Below are 24,090 nucleotides of genomic sequence, written 5' to 3'. Positions count from 1 at the left end.
GACAATTTCTCTATGGAATATTGTACAAGTGTTTCCTTGACGACTGCTTTCTATTGTAGAAATAATTTATATATTTTCTCTTGAGTTATTTGTTTGTTTTAATCTTGTCAATCTTATGTTAATTTTAAGGACACTTCCTCTAAAGCATTACTTTGTCAATTTTATATATTTTTCATCTAAACAGTGTTATGTGGCTGAAGATGTTAATAATACACGAAACATGTACCACTTTTGACCATTAAAAATTGCCTTAAGCAATCATTGTATCGACTAGGTGGAAAATAAATAAATACTTAATTGTGAATCTATTGAAGTGCGATACGGACCATGAAGCTGATTTTATGTAACCCTGAAGTTTGTCGCTAACTAAAATGGCAATTTTGGAAAGTTGCTGAAATGATGAAATATTGAGAAAGCTGTTGTAAAGTTATTTTATCATAATCATTATAAATTCAGGAAGCTTCATTGAAAGACCAGATCCTGATTTGCACCTAGGAAGGTTTTATAAAGATGAACTAGGGCCAACATTTGTGCAGGTGAACATCAGGATTTGTAATATCATGCAAATTCATCACTTTTCTTCCTGTTCTCTTATGACATGGAGTGAAGCGGGATTGAAATATGTTCCTCCATGCCTTTAAACTTTATATTCTGTAGAACAGGCAGTAAAGGCGATCAGAAATAAATTTGAAAAATGAATCACAGTCACAGAGGGAAATCAAATTTGCCAATGATATTGTTATTTTATCTGAGTCTGCAGAAGTTGCTGAATACTATGGACACTGACTTAGAGTACAAGATGAAAATAAAACCGAAACAAAAGTGATTTAGTCAGAGATCATCACCATCATCATCATCATCGTCATCATTGACTGGCTCTATTGTTGATTCTGGATTGAAGTTTTGCAGCCACATGCCTTTGCTAACGCCAGCCCACCATGGGATCCAAATGGCTGCTCTCAACCTAGAGAATAGATGCCTTCGTAGCCACCAGACGCTACCTGATGGATTTCAGGGGTACCACTTCTCCACCTGAAGTTATTGGCCTTCTTAGGGTGTCAACTCTCCACTTCGAGTTCCTGGCTTTATAACCTAGTCTGTTACCATAGCAGGGTCGTCTGGCCAGACCAAACGGAAGACAGATGATCCAGGAAATATGAGACTGTGTAGTGAAGTCTTGAAGGAGGTGAATGCATAGTAGAATGGTCAAAGTAAGACGTATGTGTAGTGAAGTCTTGAAGGAGGTGAATGCATAGTAGAATGGTCAAAGTAAGACGTAAAATCCAGACTACCACTAGAAAGGAAGTCCTTTCTTACAAAAATAAATTTGTCACATTGAACATAGATATGCATATTAGAAAGAGGTGTGTGTGTTTTTTTTCCTGGGTTCAATTCCCAGGCAGGTCAGGATTGATCCAGTGAGCCTACATGACAAGAATTAAGGCACTATCTGACAGCAAGATAGCAGCCACACCGAGGATAATGGCCGAGAAGATTTGGTGTGCCGACCAAATGTCAAGTCATAATTTGCAGGCCTTTGCGCTGAGTTGGCCCATCAGGGGCTGGTAGTGCCCCGTGGGGTTTCCTTTGGTTTGGAGGTAAAGACATGAATATGACAAACAGATTACAGTAGATTTTGTGTAAAAATGAAAAGATCAGCACAGGAAGCTATGACCTAAACTGGAACGATATTTGCACGAGATCACATGAAGCATACGAGTGTTGTTGTTAGTGAGAGAGTTAAGTGTAATCTGGCCATCTCGAGGATGTTCTTGCTGTGTCACTCTCCTGAAGAATCTATACTTGTGGGGTGAAATACTGTCGACATTCACCGGCGGGGGAGGAAGGCTAAGGTGAAGGTCGGAACAGGCAGGCGTCTGCAAGTTGTCATGACTGTGCCTGGTCGACTTTTGGTTGAGCATGACAGCACGCTTTCTGGCTGGCACAATAACCTGGTCCATTGAGGTGTTTTGTGGATTATCATGCAGTGAGTTGGTGGAAAATGTTCCTCTTAGATCATTGAACCTGTCCAAAGTTTTGTTTACATTCTCATGTCTCTTTCACTCTTATTAGTGGCAAACAAATCTTCTCTAGAAAATGTTGCTAGTGCCTGTATGGCTCCTGCTTTCATGAAACTATTGGCACATCCCTCGTCATAGGGTTGGTATCAGAAAGGGAACCCTGCCGTAAAATTGGAGAAAAGGCAAGAAAAAGAAGAAGAAGAAAGAGTAAATATTGACAATAGTTGAGAGCAACATACTTTAAACCTTAATTTTTATCACGATAATAGAAATAATCTATTACTCGTACAGTTCTTAAACTAGATTTCTTATTTATGATGCCCGTTGTCATAGCAATTGCTTTTATTTCCTTCCCTGTTCAGTGGAAACAAAGAATTTCTACATCTTATGTAAATATTGTTAATGACAATTGTATATTTTCTCTTTCTTGGCCTACTAAGGGCCAAGTTATTTCAGCTGTCTTCTCTGGGCTCTGATCTTTGCCAGTGCTCCTTCATTCGTTGCCGGTGTTGCTCTTTTCTTTCTTGTCTTCAGCTTTGGTCTTTCTTGAAAACCCTGGTGGTCTTGTAGCTTCGTCCTGAGTGGGTTGCGTTCTATTTATCTTCAGAAGTGATCCCCATTTCCTGCAACTCTTTCCACCTCCTTGAACCAAGTTGGCTGGTTAGCAGGTGGCCATAAAATGCAGTTCTCCTTCCCTGCATGACATGAGAGATCTTCTGCATATGAGTATACAGCTCATGGTTATGTTTATGTCTATATTCATCTTTGTCTTTAATTGGGCCCAGAATTTTCTTTAATTTCCAATTATTATTATTATTGCCCGGATGTTGATGACATACCATCTCTGTATTGAGTGGTCAGGTACAAGGCTGCAATATATACAAACTCTGTTCCTGGCAGCTCGATTACAAATATATATAATTTTTTATTTTGCATTATCCTGTTGGATTTTTTAATAATTTAAGAGCATTTTCCTTGATTTTTCAGAATTGTTCAGTCATGTTTTGGAGAATTTTGTCTCTTTAGGTCATTTTGCCCAATTTGTCCAGTTTACCATATTAATTTATGAAATTATGTCTGAAACCCTTAGCTAGTAGTTATTACAAATATTGGAATAGAACACAGTATAATATTAAGTAGTCTTCTTCTTTTTTTAGACTCTTTGGTTGTGAATGATAGTTATATTTTGTTGAAATTAATTTCTCAAGTTCTTTCTTGTAATTTTTGAAATAAAAGGCCTGTATTATGTAATTTGTGTCTAACCTATTATTTTCTGAAGGATTTTTAAACATTAATTTTTAAACTTTTTTTTACATTTTATAACACTTTTTCTTAACTTTTAGGTCGTTTAGTAAAGTCAGTCTTTAACATTCTAAGTGCATTTTCAATATTATTTACATGATCAACATCCTGGCCTTTATTATTATTATTATTATTATTATTATTATTATTATTATTATTATTATTATTATTATTATTATTGTTGTTGTTGTTGTTGTTGTTGTTGTTGTTGTTGTTGTTGTTGTTGTTGTTGTTATCTGAACACAGTTAGGATGCAAAAGAAAATGATGTTATTTATCGTAGTTCACTTTGGCCAATTGTTCTTGTTCAATTTTGGTCTAACTTGCTTTCATGTCTAACATTTAAATTAAGACAATTAACAATTAACTTTAAATCTGTAATGCACTGTGGAAAGATAGATGCTAGGTGCAAAATTCTAGTGGAGAAAAATGAAAAACAATGCAAGTAACATTTTATATTCTGGAGGGAATTGCTAAATGGAAGTGAAAGATGGTTTGACACTGACCCTGAGGATTGTTCACTGAAGACCAGAGAGGAGAAGGTAGCAGGATCAAAGAAAGTGGGAAATAATGGAAGAGAAGTCATTGGAAGCATTAGTTTCATCATGTTGAGCTTACAGCTGGTGTGATAATGTGTGATCGAATGAGTGAAAGCAAATTATAGTCTAAAATGGGTGATGGGCTGTACATTGGGGTAATTGACACTTGTTGGTTATGTTTGAGATGATGGATTGGCAGTGGAGGAAATTTTATAATGAGCATTTAACAAGAATGCATGCTGCTTTGTGTAGCTCGTGTGCCACAAATGGTTGAAGAAGCAGAGACAAGTACGTTCATCTCCTTGTTGATCAAGTAACATGCACTTCCTGTCTCCTCCCCCTGATTTACATCCAAGACAAGTGAATTGAATGTTTCTTTGGAAGTGTACACAGAGAACACCTGAGTCGAGTTTGAATCTACTTTCATCATATAGTCAGACTTGATTTTCAAGAAAATGTATCATTTTTGACGTCGTAAAATTTTCACATTATATATATTATTATTTTAAAGATTCATTACGACACATACAAAGTAAGTTTCAGATAACAAATATCCCTGAGAGCGAGAGAGTTTTTAAGAGGACTTTCTTGTTTGGCCATTTTACTATATCTGTTTACAGAATATTTTAGAAGCTAGATTTTCTTTTCTTTTTTAATGATATAAATTTTTCTACTAGTGATGATATGTACTGTAAACTTATTAGTTTTTACTGCACTGAAACTAAACCGAATATCTTGATGCTGTCAACATTGTGGACCCTTTGACTATTTCTTGGGCTGGGATGAAAATTAGGTAGTGTTATTTGGGAAGACAGTGAGGAAATCTCCCTAAAAGGAACTCGGTAGCAAATTTCAAATTTAATAAAGGAGAAAGCTTCTGACCTGAAAGGAATCAGTAGGCTATATGTGGTCAGTTTATTGAAATAGAAAAAAGAAAGTCATGTGCCACCAAGTTTCGAATAATAATAGGCTAATAATAATAATAATAATAATGTCCACTTAATTTGAACAGAGATGCAATTTAGGCTTAGTATCGAGATCAGAGAAATGGAAGTCCTGGAGTCAGTGCTCCTGAAAAAAATAAGAGAAAATGTCCAAAACAAAAATTCCATCAAGAAATCCAAGTGAAACACCCTCTCTGTGGCTACATCAAGGTTAGAATAGTTTAGGCTTGTAAAGAGAATTGACCATGAGTTGAAAAAGATGTGCAAGGCAAGAAATGGATCACAAATAAAACAGGACCTCGAAGGAAAGCGAGTGGTATAGTGCTAAGCTTATGGTATACACAGGATGATTCAGATAGTTTTCCTTTGCTTCCGCTCAATTTGGAATTGGATGTTGGTATGGAGAAAATAATTTAGAGCTTACTGTTGCTGGTCGTGGAAATTGTGTTTCATGTAAATCAGATCTGAAGTTGTCACTTCAAAGTTCTGTATTATGATTTTATTGTTGCCATTGAAGTACGTCAGTGTGTCTGCATGTTGCACAGAAAATTCTCAACTGTGAGGATTTGAGTCGTGTTGAAATTAGCATTACCCATCAAAGACAGCAGGAGAGGAACAAAAAATGAAATATGGTGGCAAAACTCTTGAGAGTGAAGTTAGTGGGATTTGTCTTTTGTTGGGTTGCTGCCCTTTGTCTGTGGATTGGTTCCCCTTCTCCCTGCAGCCACCCCCTCCCCTGAAACAATGTCCAATGGTGTGAGGGTTCTCTTCAAGATAATGGATTCTTCCTTCTCTCCCCTTATTATTCATTGAAGCTGTAAAGATGCTTCTAGAGGCTGTCATATTATTAAAATTGGCCACCATTTATTGTGGCTGTCAGACAGAGAGAAGTTGCAGCAGGTATCGGATCCCCTCGACGAGGAGGTGGAGTTGGAATCTGGAGGCCGCCGATGCTAGCTCCGTTGCCAGTTGTTGGTGGTAGTGAGCGCTCCGGTCTTCGACTTGTTGGTGCTGCAGGGACTTTTGGTCTGTCGCCGCCGTGGCAACCGTGCACTGCTGTTGGGGGAAGGCCTTGGAAACACGACGGGGCAGGCGGATGGTATTCACGGGCAAGACTCGCTCGGCGGGGTATCACAGCCGCAAGGGATTATGGGAAATCAAGCTTTGGATACGGTTCCCCCCCTTCCCCAGTTAGTGTAGCAGTCAACCCTTACCAACTCTCGCGTGCACATGCCGCAGGCTGCTGTGGCTATTGTCTGATGTTCCGTCGTGGCAACGCGGCAGCCATATTGCCAAGGCAGGCGAGCCTTTTGATTGGTTTTGGCTGCAAGTGTTAGGCAACATACTCAGTGTGGATAGAGGACGCAACCCAGAAAGCAAGCAAGCAAGCGCTGCGGAGGCCATCGTCAAAGTTAACATTTTGGTGGCCAGGTGTTTAGTGAAGTGTTGTGTCCAGTGGTGAACAGTGCAGTGAACAAAAGAAGGATTTACACCAAGAAGGATTTAAATTCATGGTAAGTTGTTGGCCAGGTATAAAATATGGTTTATGACCAGAGGCTATTAATCTTTAGCCTGGAATATTGACATCTCAGGGGAGCTAAATGATTAATGGTTGTCACTGCTTCAGCCGTGAGCATTCACAAGGGAAGGGTTTGCACCAAATTTGGAAACGAATGGTTCTCTCCTTTTCCCTCCTTATTTGTGCACAGTCATATGGTGGATATAACGGCTCCACCAAATTAAGAGCACAGCTTGAGAATTACAGTTGATCAAGTCTACTTTCGGAACATTACAGTTTTACTTTCCCACCAACAGTCACCCTGAATGACAAATTCATTCCCACTTTTCTGAAAGGCATCTAAACTAGAAAATATTTACCTGGAATCTGAGCGATTCATTTGAACCCTTTTTCATTTTTTCAAAAATGAATTTTGTTCCAAAACCTCTCAGTTTTTTAAAGTGAAATTTCATATTTATTATAAATTTAGATCATGAAGAATTACAATTTTTAAAATTATTCACGAAAATATTAGACATATTTTGAAGGAAATTATATTAAAAGCTCAAATTTATACATTGGTGTCAAAAAGTCTTTGAAATACATTTTGTGAGCAGTTGCCGTTAGTGCTGACACAATTACCCAAAAAAGACATATGATAGGATTTTTAAAAATACAATAAAAACTAGAATATTTTATCACAATTCACCATAAATAATGCTCACATATTTCTTGCCATATGATATACTTTGAAACAAGGAACAATACACAGAGCTACTTCACATTCTTCACATCCCTTTTCAATGTGACAGGAATTTGGTCTAAGAATTCAAAAAGTAAAATGTCATTTTGTTGATGGGTGCAATAAAACATTCATATTCAGGGTTTTAAATTTATTTTCTGCATGATGATACAGTAGGTTACCAGAATATTGTAATCTTTATGTCTAGGATTTTTAAACTAAGAATTTAAGAAAAGACTAATTTCTCTCAACGAAGGAGACTTCATTTATTATTTGGTGGAAGGTAGCTTTCTCAGGTATTTTCTGTTTTACTGGGTTTGATTCCATAATGAAAACAGTACATTTCTAAGCTCTCTGGATTATTAATATTATGTGAGACAGAAGGAAGTCGTGATGAATTTAGCATGTCATGAAAGAGACATGACCTGACAGCATTTGTAAAATGATGAACATAACCTATTCAAAAACTTAATATCACTATCCTTACTATGTATTACAACAAACATGATTTGTATCTTTTTTTTCTTATCCCCTATGAGCTAGTAATGTTGGAAGTCCTTTTCTTAGTTAAGAGGCTGTTTGAATTCAGTCTCACATGAAAGAAAGTTCTTCGTTTCTGAAAGATCATTCCTCTTAGTGACATAAATACCATAGATGCAGGCAGGATCAAATCAAAGGTAATAGAAGTCAGAAAATTGCCTTGCAGTATTGAATACTCAGGAATACTTTGGAATATGAGGAAAGCAATGGCAAACTACGTCACTCTTCGTCATGCCTTGTACAGCTCATTATGACACTACCTTCAGTTTTTGCATTCCCGTACAACCACACACCCTTTGGTGGTGCTACTAGCTGTCGGGCTTAAGACTTGGACAACTATGCTCTCTGATCATTGTATCTTGAGGCAGAAAATTGCTCATTATGAAGATAACAAAAAGTTTTCCCACAGGAGAATGTGCCACCAAACTGAGCCCATTTGGGCTACTCAGTCTGCTTCTAAATACTCTTTACAGAGTTGGAAAGTAACACACTTAGTTTTACTTGTAGGCCTAATCATTACTTTTTACAAAATGTAATTTTTTACTCGTAATTTACTACTTGAAATAAAATTTTAATCGATACATGTCGTGTGGAAGTAGACATGGGAAAGGTTAAGTGATGATGATAACTTTTTCACTTCTACTACAGCAGAACCAGTGTGCATGGAGTATTTCCGAAGACATCAAACTTATCCTATAATACCCATCACTGCTGGGGGTATTCTTAATATTAAACACAGAAATCCCTTTAAGTGCCCCTGAAAGGAACCTTTTCAGCAAATTCAGATATAGACATTCTCCCAAGAGACTGAACCACTTATTTTGTACATTACAGATCATTTTAAATGTTAAACATAACTAAAATAAAGGATATAATTTGGAAAGTTCCAAGATGTCATGGTTAGTCCCACATTTCAAAACAACTTTGGTATCATTCCAGCTCATGCAAAAAGAAATTATGACTGACGTTCTGTGAAGAAATTGTAATTGAGTAAAATGTTTCTCAGGTTCTGTAATCCAGTCCAATCAGTTTTTCCATCACTACATTGAATAGTCACATTTCTTTTTAGGCCTACATGGGTATTTTGTACTCGCTTTTAGTTCTGTTATGTGTTATCACAAAAACAAAGAAAAAAAATTTTTTCAAAGAAAGAACGTGGTTTCATATAGCCAATAATAATATTAAGGGGAGGTCAGACAGAAGGGTTCGTGTTTGCTGGAGAAATTCAGTGTTGAAGGACAGATTGGGTGATTATGATGATGATGATGATGATGATGATGGTGATGACCACCAAATCTTTTCCTCCTCTCAATTTATCATTATTATATATATTTTTGCTCTGCATTGTTTTAAGCCAACTCTGGACTACATGACTTCAACTTGCTTGGCAGTATTCTAGCTACATGTGTTTCTCTCTCTTTTTTAGTCCCATCAACTTGTTAAGAGGTTCAAGAGAAGTTTTAGGTCGTACAAGATCTCTGCTTTGAATTTCAGTCAGGCCAGTTTTCATTTGGTCTAGATCTTTAGTTTTTGTCTCTTTAGTTTAATTGCAGTCAGCCAAATTGTTGCATCTCCTTATGATGTTATTTGTTTTTACACACCATTAACTACTTTTACAGTTTTATGCATTGTCTATACTGTCGTCTTCTCTTTTCGTCCTAACATCTTAACTGCTGTTCTGTTTGGAACAGAAATCTATCCAAAGATCCACCAACTCTAACTCTTCGGCCATTGACATGTAATTCATTCCAACTCTTTTTACCACTCATATTTTTGTTCCAAATGTGTCCCAGTTTCTCAGTTTCCTCATCCACTGTAACAGAAAGCTATTTTATACTCTCTGAAAGAAAATCCTTAATTTAAAAACCTACTTGGGGGATAGCTAAGGTAACTTGGCTTAGGTGTTAAAATTCTTTTCCTACAAGGTTTCAGTTCAGCCATAATGTTTATTTAAAACAAATAAAATCGTTCCTTAACTGATAATTTTTTAATTACTTTGGAGAGCTTTGTTTTTTCTTTTACTTTTTTGGTCTTTAGCTGGCTGCCATATTTTCATTGCAACTAGTTCCTTATTCAATCTCTCTGTTAAATGTAGTATAAGTACCACCACCAGCTTCACTTCAAAATTGTTTTCTACCCTATTCCTGCACCTCTTGTCCCTTTTCCTTAGAATACAAGTTTGTGAACAACTACACAAAGAATATTTTTTAATTCACAGGCAAGTCAGCAGTGAATATAACACTTGTGATATCATCTGAAATTTAAAATAAAACAATAGTAACTATCTTCTTCTGCTGTTACTCGTATTCAGGAGCTCCTGCACCTCTGTGGAGACACAATCTCTTTCCTGATACACTTTGATGGCTATTAATTATGGTGGGATCGCCACACCCAAAGGAATTTTACACCTAACTGCCAGGTTTCAGTGAGGCCGCCCCTAACCTGGAGAACAGACGCTGCCTGCTGGATTTCATTGGCATTTCCTCCAAGGAGGGACCAGCACCCAATTAAAGGGGCTCCTCCACCCTAAGCCGTAGCCCCTTTACAGAGTCGGCCCAGCACTTGGCAGTGAGTTGCTGATTGTACAGTCTACTCCATCACCCTGGCCAGACAGTCAATATCACGCTGTCAGTTTTAAAATAATAATGGGGTATGACCTCTGGAGAAGCCTGGGGCAGCCCAGCTGGGAATTGAATCATGGACCCCGTGGACCAAAGACCAGCATGTTAACCATTTAATGATGGAGCCAGAAAATCTGAAAATGAATATGAACTCATTTATTGTGTAATGTGCCTTTCTTCATCAAGACAGGAAGTTAGAAAGAGGGACAGGAACATAATAGCACAAGGACAAGCTAGTGTGGACAGGGGGAGCAATGGAGGAGAAAGGCTTACACAAGAACAAATACAAAACCACAACACAAGGACCTCTTCACACATTGTTCTCCAAACACATAGTTTCTCATTAGTTCCAATTCCTTTCGATTAATTTCTTCTCAACAACAGTCAGGCAGTTTGTTCCTGGTTCCCATGTCACCTATTGTACTTCTTTATGTGATGATTGTCTTTGGAAAAGTGGAGGTTATTTAGGATTGTCATCTTCTACAGTCTGTGCCTTGTTGCTGCAACTGTCTGATGTCCTCTTCATTTCTTGCTAATTCTCACAGCTGACAACCTCCACTATGCTGCTGCCCTTTTTCCTCCCTTATCCAGGACTTCCTTTAAACATGTGTCTGAACAAGTGCTTCATTGGTCTTTCTTTCTGCCTGGTTTCTTCTCCACAATCATATTTTCATCATCTCTAAATGCACAACCATATAGCTTAGTAATGCATTCATGAACTGCTGAGAGAGGTTTTTACAAACAAAGCTCTTCTCTCTATGAAAGCTTGTTTTACTGTTGGAAATTCTGCTTGTAAATTCCATATAGCATCTGCTATCTTCTGTAATTAAACTGCCTACATAACAAAATTTGTCAACTTACTGTATTGTATTTCTTCCAGTTTTGATGCTGGATGTTCTATGTTTTGATCTGCTAGCAGTTTTATTGATATTAACTCAAACGTTTTAAAAATTGACATTAGGATAGGACGGTGGCGATATTCATAGCAGAAGCATGTTGGCTCCAATCCCTTCACATTAGTGATAAAATTTGCCTTTTGTCCGCTCTAAAGTGAGGGGGCGTTCCTGACAGGAGATGATGGGGGTCTGGAGATAAGCCCATTACCTGATTCTGGAGTGCCTATTGTGTGAGGTAATACTTTAAGGGGGAAGAGCTTCTTAAAAATAACACCTTGGGATTCCACTTGTCTTCAAGTGGTTGGCTGGAAGTGATGTGCTGGTCTTTGTTAAGCTGATACACCAGTGAGAGAGTAAAGGTGAATTCGGAATACAACAACATTCAGTTACAATTGACTAAGTTACTAATGTACTAAAATAATTGAATTTCTTACATCCTACATCAGTGCCGAAAGCTTTGTTGTGCACTTTTCTTGATGCTGTTTGTTTTACACTGCACCACTAGAGAGCTACAGCCTGGGGTTTGAGAATGAAAACCACAGAAAATCATTTTGGTGCTGCCCGACAGTGGGGTTTGCACCGATAGCAAGTTAACAGGTCTCTAGGTGATCTTCTAATTACTGAATAATTTTGAAGATATTAAATGTATTTTTTGTGTGACAAAGGGCAGTGCAAGAAACTCCATACTATAGGTTAAAAAATTAAGAGTTTTAAGACTGGAAAACTGGGAAGTGCAGATAAAAGCAAGACAAATGTGATAACGATATGGAGATGAAGAAAGAAAATCCTCAGCCTGTTTCAATTGCAACCCAGTCAGGAATGGAATGAATGAAGCCCCATCTAGTGGCAAGGATAGGAAATGCGCCAACCGCAGAAGCCTGTTGCACTCCTCTGGGGCAATGATTAATGACTGACAGATGAAATAAAATGATATTGGAGAATGGTGCTGGAATGAAAGATGACAGGGAAAACGAGTACCCAGAGAAAAAAAGCCTGTTCCACCTCCTTTGTCCAGGATTTGGATCTCCATTATCAGGAACGGCTACCATGTTCACCTCCGAGTGATCTGAATATTTTAAGCGTATGCCAGTTAATTTAGTTTCCAGTATTGACGAGGCGGGCACATTGTGTTCAGTGATAACTGTGGTCTTTGATAGCAGATCACTGCTGCATCCAAATGTCTTCAAAGATGAGTTCAGTTAGTAATTATCACACGATCTCGGCTACTGTGAGCAGGCATTTTTTATTTGGTGCCATCTAGGCTACCTGCATGTCAATTTGAATATTTCCATTTTCAACCAGATGGCAGAAAAATTGGAACTCTATTATATGACGTATTGTTCAATTTAAATTAAATTGTCATGTCATCTTTTATATGACAATATCGTATGACATGGGGTGCTCTTCAAAAAATCCGACATTGATATCCAGGATACTTTACAAGGACTTTTAATTTCAGAGAGATATGAGAAATTTTTTTGCTCAGTTGTTCACAGAATGTTGGATTTGGATGAAGAACTGAGGCCCTGATGACATCATGATGGTACCCACATGCAGTAGAGGACTGACTGTGGTTATTCCTGAATCATCCTATATATTCTTACACTAACATCCACTTGGCAACTTTGATAGGCCTGTATAATACATCTTGGTGCAGTGCATAAGGATTGCACATTTGTAGTACGTAACTGGGAAACTACTTCTTTGTCATATTTCCTTTTAATTTACAAACTTCATCATGTTTAAGTGCAATCAGTGTCTAAAGGCAATGTCTTGTCCTAAGCTCCTAGTTTCATTTCATAATAAGAACCTCTCTTGAAGGAATCTTTTTCCTCTGCCTTTCTTCCCTATGCTTTTTCCTTCCAGCAGATTGGTAAGAAGGGTGTTGTGTCCTGAGCATTCGTCTCCAGACCCACATCTCAAACGCTTCTAGTCATTTCCAATCCTGATCTCTGATAGTCCAAGATTCATAGCCACTCTCCATACAAAAGAAATAACAAATTTCTTCCTAATTCCAAAATCTAAATTTGCACTGAGTTTTACTGAACGCCCGTTTGATAAGTGCTATTTGCTTTTTGATCTATTTGCTGCATTTGTTGTCATTGGTGATCAGGCTTCCTAGATAAGCAGTGTTCTCCCTAGGACCTTTTTAGTGGGCGCACCTCTCTGCCGTATATACAAGCCGCCCAGTTAACATAACCTAGATATGTGCTAATTACATACATACTTGAGTCACTGGGGTACTCCAAATTAAAATATAAATACCGCAAAACCTTTCATTTATATGATAAATCTTTATTATTGTCAGCATGCATTACATCGGAGTTGAAATGTTTAGCTTGACTATCATGTAGTATCGTGCGCAAGCAGTGTCTGAATTTGCGTCAAATCGCATGTGAACACTCGATTCCGCAGGACATCAATAACCCGTATGACACTCCACGGCAACCGATTGTGAGCCCCAGTGTTACATGATTATGAACGAGCAGAACGCTAGAAATTCAAAATACTCTGTTATGTCTTGTTCGTGAAAAACACTAAAATAGTTCAATTTTTCAGTTCATGTTCACCTATCTGGTTTAATGTTCTGAGGGGAATAAATATTGAAGTTTTATCATATTCATTTTTATGTAGTATTCCCCGCCCGGTTACCAATCCCTGGCACTCGGCTGACGAAAATTTCTGGGAAGAACACTGGATGAGGGGAAACTGGTGGCTTTTTCCACTCTCTTGTTGGTGTGAATTCGTACAGGATGTTTACTCACAACTAATATTTTGGTCTTCTTGACATTAATGTTTAAGCGTGAATCTGATAATGCTGATGACAATACATTCAGAGTCTTAGAGAACTCTTTCTCGCAGTATTAAGTGCAATAGCACATTTAATTCTTAGTACTATTTTTTCTATGCTCTCATTTGAGATTCTATCAAATAATTGAATTTTATTTCCTGGAACCAGACATGCAAAGAAAGTCTTCAATATCTGTTGTACAATTACAGGAATTAAACAAGATTGAGTTTTTTAAAGAAATCTGCACTTTTTATGATTAACAAAGGCTATGTATGCTCATGTGCATTTTTCTGATGGATGAGGACATTCACAGTGCTGACAAGGGACGAGACCAGTTGCAGTGAAGTTTGGTTGAATCATCAATGAACACACTATAGCCAGTCTGTTGTATTAAGTTATTTACTATATGAGATGGAAAAGTGAACAAGGCATACTTACAGCATAACTTTTTTGTTGTATTTTTAAATGGAACCTAGTGTGTTGAAACTTGGTATATGATCAAGAACATCACTGCACATCTGCCCTTGTTGTTAGCCTGTACACAGCATGGCAGAACGAGTGATTCTGAACATGAATCCAACTGTTTCCTCATTTATTCAAATGATTATTATTTAATAGGCCTATATGATGGAAAGCAATTGTATATGAGCCAGAGAGTGGTAGTTGAAGTAAAAGACAATCAAACTGAACAGATAAGTATTGGAAGAGGTGTGAGTCAGGGTTGTTGTGTGTCACTGACACTTTTAAATATAAATGTTGAAAAGCTAATCAGTAAGGCCTTGGAAAAATCAAAAGGACTTGTACTGGGAGAAGAAAGAATAAAAACCATCAAATATGCTGATGACGTGTCTGTGCTAGCGGAAATGAAAGAAGAGCTCCAGGTAATGTTGGAGAATAGTTTGGGTAAGGAATTTGGAATGAAACTGAACATTGGCAAGACCAAAGTGATGAAAATAGGAAAAGGAGATGACACAATTAATATATCAATAAATGGAATAGTATTACAGCAGGTTCAATCATTCCGGTATTTGGGAAGCTTGATAACTTCCAGCGGAAGTTGTACAGAGGAAGTGAAACGCATAATATCCGTGGGAAAGAGGGCTTTAAGGAGAGTGAAAGGTTTGCTGAGAGCTAGAAGGATACCAATTAAACTTAGGAAGAGGTTTGCCAAATGTTTTGTGTGGAGTGTGGTGTCTTACGGTTCTGAAACACGGACAGACAGACAGACAGACAGACAGACAGAAAGAATTAAAATATATAGAAAGTTTTGAAATGTGGTTACAGAGAAGAATGGGAAAAGTGAAATGGACCAATAGTAAGAAATGAGGTGGTGCTGAGCAGGGTAGGAGAGGAACTCCATGATGATGATGATGATGATGATGATGATGATGATACAGAAGAGGAAAACATCTTAGATTGGTCACATATTACGTAGAAATTGTCTACTACAGAGAATCATGGAGGGAAAAGTTGAAGGAAAAAGAGGGAGAGGAAGAAAAAAGTTTGCAATGCTGACAGGTGTGAAGAGAGGAAGAAGTTATAAGCAAATGAAGGAAGATGCTCAGGGCAAAGAGAAATGGAGGACATCCAGTTGATACCTGTCTAAGAATACTGTACACACCATATCAGTGTTGGAAAGCCAGAGAAGAACTTCGCTTGAGACTCGGTGTACATCCACTATTGAGCTTCTGTAACCTCTCTTATGCAATGTCATAGATTGTCTGTTCCTCTTCTTAGCAATCACATTCTGGTGAAGTCTTCCATCCCCATTTAAATAGGGTAGCTCCTGTTCTAACTCTGTTTAGCGCCCTCCACTGTCGTCCGGGAAGGAGAAATTCATCTGGGCACAGGCAGCAATTCTTAATGATGTGATGATGCAGTTGTCATTGTTCTTTCCAGAACCCTCAAATTCGTAACATTGCTTCTTCAATTAAAATTTTCCAGTTTAACATCGAGGGCATAATCAGAGCAAAGTGTTTATGCTTATAAAATATTACAATAGTAACCTGCAGTTTTATATGTACACGACCAAGATTTCGTACTGTATTATATAATATTTTAACTCCCATTATAAATGATAAAAAATGTGAAAACCCTAATATTCTGATATATTCATATAGTAGTAAAATTCTGTTTCTCTTGTCAAAATCTCATTTTTGGTATAAAGTGTTTTATCTATTTTTAAAAGATAGAACTGTCATCCTCAGCTAACTTCTCAGAGCCACAGTGCTAATTATAACACCACCACTGACTTTACGGAAAAATGATTATTATTACTGAATTGTGTGATCCAACCCAAACAGCTAGTTGCTGACCGTATCACCTGAGGCAAATTGGTGACCAAAGCTTAAGTGAACTAGTGTGTCTTGCTCATTGCATTCTGTGTTAGTGGCAGGATTTCTTTGTTTTCTCTTTAAATCCTTGAGAGCATCCTTTATGTCGTCACAAGTTGAGAGTTCCTCAAGGAGGAACATTATGGAGATGTGATGCGAGGGAGATAAGACCTGTGGAGAGCCGTCCTTTCAGTGGCCGGCGTGGCTCAGACAAAGGACGCAGCTTGGCAGGTAGCCGGCAGGTGAGGGAGCAATTAATGTGGGGGTATAGATGACTCTGACTCAGCAACTAATGTTTGTGCTAATGTTTTATCTCCACACCATTAATTTAACAGTGGGGGAGATTAATGTTTCAAACACGCTTCACAAAAACTCCTTTTTGATCCAAATTTATTTCCAGGGTAAAGAAAAGGATTTAAAAGTTCTATTTGTCAGTCTTGCATGAGAACATTGTGCTATTTTGTACAGTTGTATCTCATCATCATGTCTTACAACTGGTTTGTCTGTAGGATGAGTCTTCTCTGAATGAATGCATCTATCTTCCCCTCCCAGTTGGTAATGAGTGAACCAAACTGATGAACAATGTTCTACATTTAGGAGGTTTACAAGTTGTGCAGAGAAAGAACATGAACACTAACACAATGGCAGGTCATTGTGAGATCAGGAGACAGAACAGACATGAAAACACATCTTCAAATACATGGACTCTCTGCTCATCGATCCCAGTTCTTCTACATCCAGCCCCCGATGAGTTTTTTCAATGGTTCATCAAGACCAATACTTATCGACATATCCTCAGTCTTGATCTGGGAGGGGTGGGATAAAGCAGCTGGAAAAAGACAGAAAGAAGAAGAAATATGAATGCTAGGAAAACAGAAACTGATCTCGTCAGATCATAACAGTAAGGAACAAACAAGGAAGATAGGTCTCCTCCCATTGTTTTTATCTTATTATGTGTTCTTATTCACATTCCTATCTTTCTATAAATAACATGTTTGTTTGTTCCTTTCCATGACTTATCTTCAACAAAATAAGATTATTAGGCTTTACAGTTGTGCTGAACATCAAAACAGAATTTTTGCTATGCTATAATTTGAGATTCTATTAAAATAATTACATTTTCCCTCCATCTTGCTGCATCCATTGTCGCTGGAAGGCAACGAAAACTGTGTAAATCCTGCACGAATGGGGTAATATTGAGGTCATTGTATCCTACCTGGTGCAAGTAATATTGAGGTCCTTGTATCCTACCTGGTGCAAGTAATATTGAGGTCCTTGTATCCTACCTGGTCCACTGGTTTTTGATTCTGTGTAGCATTTTCAATTTTCAATTTCCATGACTGGACATGTAACAGCTGTTGGAGAAAACATTCATGGTTCTCGTTTGTGTTGACGGTTCTTAGGTGCCCTATCATTGATTGCTCTCTTATGATGGAACTTGTCAATGACAGTTAACATTGTTCTGTTATTTTGTGCCCCCCCCATTAAGTTGCTCTTTGTATTTTTCTTTAACGTGAAGCAAATTCCGCCCCTTGTGATGCCTTTCAAAACTTCCCACCTTTAATAAAATTAATGGTTTTTATTGTGGTTTTTGGTTCTCATCAATAAAAAACACATCAGTTTAGTTTTCGAAGAGGGATTTCAAAACCACTGCTGATTGAATTTTATGAACTACCCCTAAATTGATGTAGTTTTTCCTCAGTAAGAACCATTAAATTTGTTCAAGGTGGGAAGTTTTGAAACAAACTCACAGTATATTAATTGTTAACATTACTGTGAAGTTAATTTGCTCGAGTATGAACAACAGTTAACACAGATGTAAAGGACTGGCACTGCCTGTTCCAGAATATTGGGTGGCTGGGCACTCGTTTGACTTGCGGCTGCCTGCCCTCGTCTAAATGTGATGTGAACATCAGTCATTAGGTTGTTATCCTAGCTCTTTCCTTTGCTGTTGCTTTATATTATTTAGTTGTCTTACACTTCAGCTTCATTAAATCCCATATAAATTAGGATGTACTTACAGCTGTGGCCACTCCCAACACACCCTCTTCACCGGGCGAGTTGGCCGTGCGCGTAGAGGCGCGCGGCTGTGAGCTTGCATCCGGGAGATAGTAGGTTCGAATCCCACTATCGGCAGCCCTGAAGATGGTTTTCCGTGGTTTCCCATTTTCACACCAGGCAAATGCTGGGGCTGTACCTTAATTAAGGCCACGGCCGCTTCCTTCCAACTCCTAGGCCTTTCCTATCCCATCGTCGCCGTAAGACCTATCTGTGTCGGTGCGACGTAAAGCCCCTAGCAAAAAAAAAAAAAAAAACACACCCTCTTCATCCTCCTCATATCCCACCATTTGGTACACCACTCCACACTTTCTTGATCATGGTATGCTCGATCCTCCATTCTTTATCCGTGTATGTTGGCTCAAAAATCCTTTGCAATGCCTGAAGGTTATTATAGTTTTTCCTCCCTTTTCACTCAAAATACAGCTCTCTGCTCCATGTTAGTACCTACCAACTGTACAGCAGACAAATATTTTAAAATCCTTATCCCACCTTAATAGTAATACCATGAAGTCAGTGTTGTCTAGTCATTGACACAGATCTGTGGATTTTGAAACTCCAACATTCCTTGTATGTATAAGACTAATCTAAAAACATAATGATATGGAGTTATCCCACATTAATACATCATCAGTAGAACTTCATAACAAAAAATGAAACTAAACCACTATTCTTTGCTGTATCAACAAAATATATTAATTTTTTTGGAGAAAATGAGTGATGTAGCCACCCACACTCAGCTGCTGAGTGTTCAGACTGTCACATATCAGACTAACTGGTAACATGTGTCTTTCCCAGGGGAGTATGTACTCAAGGATGCTTTGGAGGAGGAGCTAAACGACACCAGCACTGGACTCCCTTCAACAGACGAGGAACCTTCGGCTCTCATCGACCTGCCAGAGTTCTCTCTCGAGGAGGCACTGCAATTGGTGGGCTTGGAGGAGGAGGAGGAGGTTGCTGAGGTTAGTACCTTGATCAGCTTGTAATCAATTGATTGGTTTCAGTTTCACTTTGGAAATTTTCCTCAGAAATCAGTCCAGGTTCTTCTCAAGTGCACAGTTAGTAGAGGAAGTTTGCCACCTTTGCATCTGATACATGCAGAAACAGAAAGATTTTGACAACAGTTTCCTGAGGACAATTCTCAATTTCCTAAGTAAAATTAAAGTTCTGTGCCAGTACCGTATAAACCCGAAGTTAACTATGAGGAGAGTGTTACTTCTGTAAAGTAGAAATGTTTGTCAATGGTGACTCAGACCAATCCTAAAAAGAAAAAGGTAACTAGATCACACCCTTTGTGGAGGTGATCTGTGAAAATTGTATAAAATCATGGTCGAAAGAAGACTGTGATTTACAGATAGATAATGAGAAGGTCCTAAGAAGCTGCAATGACATGGATACCTTCTGGCAGACACAGGAAAAGAGGAGGGTCACACAGTGCCTAGAGCTGAACATTTGTGAATTATCTTTCACTGATTGATGTCTGTTGAGATGAGGCAGACAGGATTGGCTGGAGAAATGTTGTTGCATGATATCGCACTTAGCACAGAACACAGAGAAAGAAAGGTTGCAAGGCTGTGAATTACTTGAAGAGTGCACGGAAGATCTAGAAATGAACTCTCGGTTATCCCCATTAATTGAAGAGACTGATTAAAAAATGTGTGGTACTCATTTTTGGTCAGTTGTCCTATTCCGCAACACCATTGAAGGAGATATTGCTGAGAAAGATCTTTTTTAATGTGGTGTCCAAGTTAATATGAACTGGGTTTCTCTGCATATCTCCTTCATCTTGATCTTAGTGAAAGATTCTTTGAATCAACTTGTAGTTTTAACTAAAGGAAATATTTGTCAACTTTTTTTAAAAAAAATCCTAGCTGTACAAATTTTAGCACTCATATCCATCAAAACAGGATTCTAGGATATAAATGTACACTTGTAATTGCACATCTAGAGATTGAAGGCAGTCCAGTGTAGAATTAATGAAATTAAGGGCCATCTGTGGACTACGTGATTCAACAGTCTACTCACATGCCCTGGAGTCACTAGCCAAAGGACTGCCACAAGGGTCTGTTTTAGGTCCAATATTCTTAAGTCTATACACTAGTGTCCATGTGGTTTTGACCTACCTAAGAAGATGAAGACATAACTGGGATTGAGGTAATGTGACTCAAACCATTCTCCATATAACCATGGACAGCCCACTTCAAAAATTGAATGAGATAATGTTGGACATCCATGTGGCCAGGGACAAAGCATAGTAGACATTGATCAACACCAGTCTGTAATTGTTACTGATCAGTGATCTAATCTGCCTTTTTATGTATTTCCTTATTTAGGCTACAATGTTTGTAAATAATATCGTCCCCACAACGGCAAACTAGCGAAAGTGACAAACTAGGGAAAGTGTAGTTGTGAAGTTTTGGTCTAGATTTTATTATTTATATAATGTCTAACCCTCTAAAAATGTATCACATATGCAGGTCGTTCTGTATGTCTAACACATGAAACCAATCATTAAATATCAAAATTGATTTGACATGAGTAATCACAACTTCTTTCAACTCTCCTAATGTTTTGCCAATTTGCAGATTCGTTAGTTTGCCAGAGCAGGGACGATATGTCATTTAATTTGTATCCGTATGCCATACGAGGTAACAATCAGAAACATGCTCGGTATGGTTGCAAAAAAATTCTGCTATGCCATCCAATCCAGATGCGTAGCAGGCCAGTAGAATATTGTTATTATACATGGTAGACTGTATGAGAATCTCATATTCTTGTGATGGTTTGCAGCCATCGAAGGCCGAGTCAACAGCATCAGAGTCGTCTCCCAAGCCAGCTGAGGCGGACGCGACTGATGAAGATCTTGGTATCTTGGGCGACATGATGCAAACCGTGCAGTTCCAGCACCCGGCAGCTCCCCGGCCCTTCCACCAGGTAGGAGACCGTCACAGCTATAATTTGAATTTCCTTTCCTGGACATTCAGAGAAGTGTTCTTTTTTAATAAACAGTCAATGAAAGGGAGAGTCTTTTGTAAGCTTGGAGGGACATTAATTGGAAGAAATAAATTTAAAAATCAATAGAGGGGAAGCACACCAACAGCTGAAGAGGATACCATGACTTCCAAATAGATTAATGTAGTTGTATCCAGCAGAATGAGAGATTGTGAGCAGATTAAATTGACTAACAGGAGCCTCCATGCAAACTGTTCTCTCACCACACCAAAATGTGGGCACAAAAATCAATAGTTGTAATGTGTGGAACAGGTAGGAAGAAAGTAAACAAGGTATTGCAGAGGATTTTTGGACCAATATATTAGGAGAACTAATTGAGCATAACTGGGAGAGCAGAAAACTGTGGCAGATTTTGAGATAAGCAGGGCATGTCATGATAAAAGACGAAATTGTGGTTTGGGTTATCAGAGGAAGATGGTGGGATGAGCCTGTCAACAGTAGAGTGTTGGTACAAAGTTTTTTTTTTTTTCTTTTTTCTTTTTCTTTATGTCGCACCAACACAGATATATCTTATGGCGATGATGGGATAGGAAAGGCCTAGGAATAGGAAGGAAGCGGCCGTGGCCTTAATTAAGGTACAACCCCAGCATTTGGCTGGTATGAAAATAGGAAACCACAAAAAAACATCTTCAGGGCTGCCAACAGTCGGGTTCGAACCCACTATCTCCCGATTACTGTATACTGGCCGGTCGAGCTCGGTTGGTACAAAGTATGGCCACAGTGGTATATATACGTACCAGTTGTTATGCTTGTATGTTGTGTATGTTGGGTATTCAGCCCGAAGGCTGGTTTGATCCTCTGCAGCTCCGCCAACAGCTGTCATAAATAGCCTAGGCGTCACTGAAGAGGCGTACTAGGGAAATGAGGAGTGAGGTAGTTTCCCGTTGCTTTCCTCACCGAGCCAGCCATTGCTGTTACATATCAGTCTGCCAAGCCCACTGAAATGCAACCACCAACCGACCCTATGAGCAATATTTTCACACCATTCATAGCAGGGACTGGCTGCATAAGGAATGGTATTACTAGCATCACTCATACCTCAGTCACTTTCATATTGTCAAAGCCAAGCATAAGACTGAGACAGGTCAATGAAAGTAACAAATTTGATATAGCCCATACCAGAAGACATAGTGCACTGTAAACACTACATCTCGCCAGCAAAGGCATTTGTTATGCTTATCAACCCATTATTTACTCAATGACAACTTTGGGTTCAAACCCGACCGTTGGAAACCCTGGTTTCCCATGGTATCAGGTTTCCAGACCTTGCAAATATTGGGACTGTACTTTTAGATAATGGCTGCTTCCTTCTTAGCCATCTCCCTTTTTTATTCCATTGTTACTGAAAAACTGTCTGTGTTGGTGAGACAAAAAATAAAATACTTTTTTTTATTTTATTTAAGAAGCTACTTATTTCTTTCCGAAGCGAAAATATTCCCCTTCACAGTCATGATGATTATAGGGTCCAAAGTTTACCCGTTAAGAATCCTTTAAAATTTAAATACAGTTGAATTGAGATATCACCTTTAACGGCGAATTCGATATAACGGTCTTGTCTAAATCCTATATAAACAGTGTATTTAAGAAATTGCTTAGTGCAACATATCGTATAAAACACGTATTTTAATCACAAACGTTCATTGTTGATTTTTATTTTGTATGTATTTGGGGGTTGCTGACAACAATGTAACGCTTATTATTGTAGATTTCGGATCAGTCTGTAAATAATAATAATATAAAAATAATTATTCTTGTTTTAATGTTCAGTCTGTCTAGTCAATGCAAGCATCGCTGTGAAGATGTTGTAGAAGAAAGAGTGTTTGATGTTGGAAGATTCACACATTATATGGCGAGTAGAAAATGGGGAAAGAAATGACAGCATCGCGAAGGAATCGGGTGTATCACAGTGAATGATTTCTACAGTTTGGAAGGACAGAGAGAAAATACAGTCTCTTTTCAAATAAAATTATTTAAGAATTAAGCAGTCCAGAATATCTGAATACAAAAATAATGAAAAATCCATACTTAGATCGTTTAAGCAGCGAACGACAAATAATGTCCTGACCAGTTCAGTTCCTTGCAGTCCCACTCCATAAATACTTTACTGTAAATACAGAACTTTTTTCACTTAATTAACCATGTGCATAAAACTTACAGGTAGGACATTTTTAGCAACAAGTTTGTGCGACTATCGGTTATAAAGACCATTGATTTTGACTGTATTAATAGAGCAGTAGTAATGAGAGTTAGGCACGAGTGTTCTCTCACCAAACCAAACTGTGGACACACAAAACAGTAATTTGAACATGTGGAGCAGAGCTATATTTTGAATAAAAGGGTAGGAAGATGTACCCCATGGTATATGTACATCATTTGGTGATGACAGCGACCGAGCGAATTGACTGTGCAATGCATACATAGCTTGTATTCGGGACCCCACCATCAGCAGTCTAGCCACACCAGGCAGATGCTGGACCTATAGTCACTTGTTTCCCATTTCTTAACCCATCCTTACCGGAATTCTACGAGACTTACAGTTCGAATTTGGAGAGTAATGGTGCGACAGATTTGGCAGGAGTCTGTAAAATGGCCACCTGCTTCATTTCCGTTGCTTGTGAGGTGACAGCTTGCACTTCCCGCCTGTACCACTTGCTCTCTGCCTTGTAAGCCGTTACCCAGGGTAGTGTTGCATGCAACAGTTTTGAACCCCCGTGTTGTTCCTGTCATTTTGATTTGATACTGTGGAATGCAGAAATCCTCTGCTGTCTCTTGCTAGAAAGAGAAGCCTAGAAGT

General features: G+C 38.4%; 1 protein-coding gene across 6 annotated transcripts in view; it reads left to right on the top strand.

Moving 5' to 3' along the window:
- Positions 1 to 24,090, top strand: part of cnc (cap-n-collar) — a 553,804-nt gene that overhangs the window by 397,716 nt on the left and 131,998 nt on the right. For all 6 annotated transcript variants that reach the window (XM_067156616.2, XM_067156615.2, XM_067156620.2 and 3 more), the window contains 2 exons: positions 19,083 to 19,246; positions 21,075 to 21,218. In XM_067156616.2, the coding sequence (XP_067012717.1) occupies positions 19,083 to 19,246; positions 21,075 to 21,218 (308 nt within the window). The remainder of the gene's footprint in view (positions 1 to 19,082; positions 19,247 to 21,074; positions 21,219 to 24,090) is intronic.

Source organism: Anabrus simplex, chromosome 12 (assembly GCF_040414725.1).
Source record: "Anabrus simplex isolate iqAnaSimp1 chromosome 12, ASM4041472v1, whole genome shotgun sequence".
NCBI lineage: Eukaryota > Metazoa > Arthropoda > Insecta > Orthoptera > Tettigoniidae > Anabrus > Anabrus simplex.
This window is presented reverse-complemented; position numbering and strand designations above follow the sequence as displayed.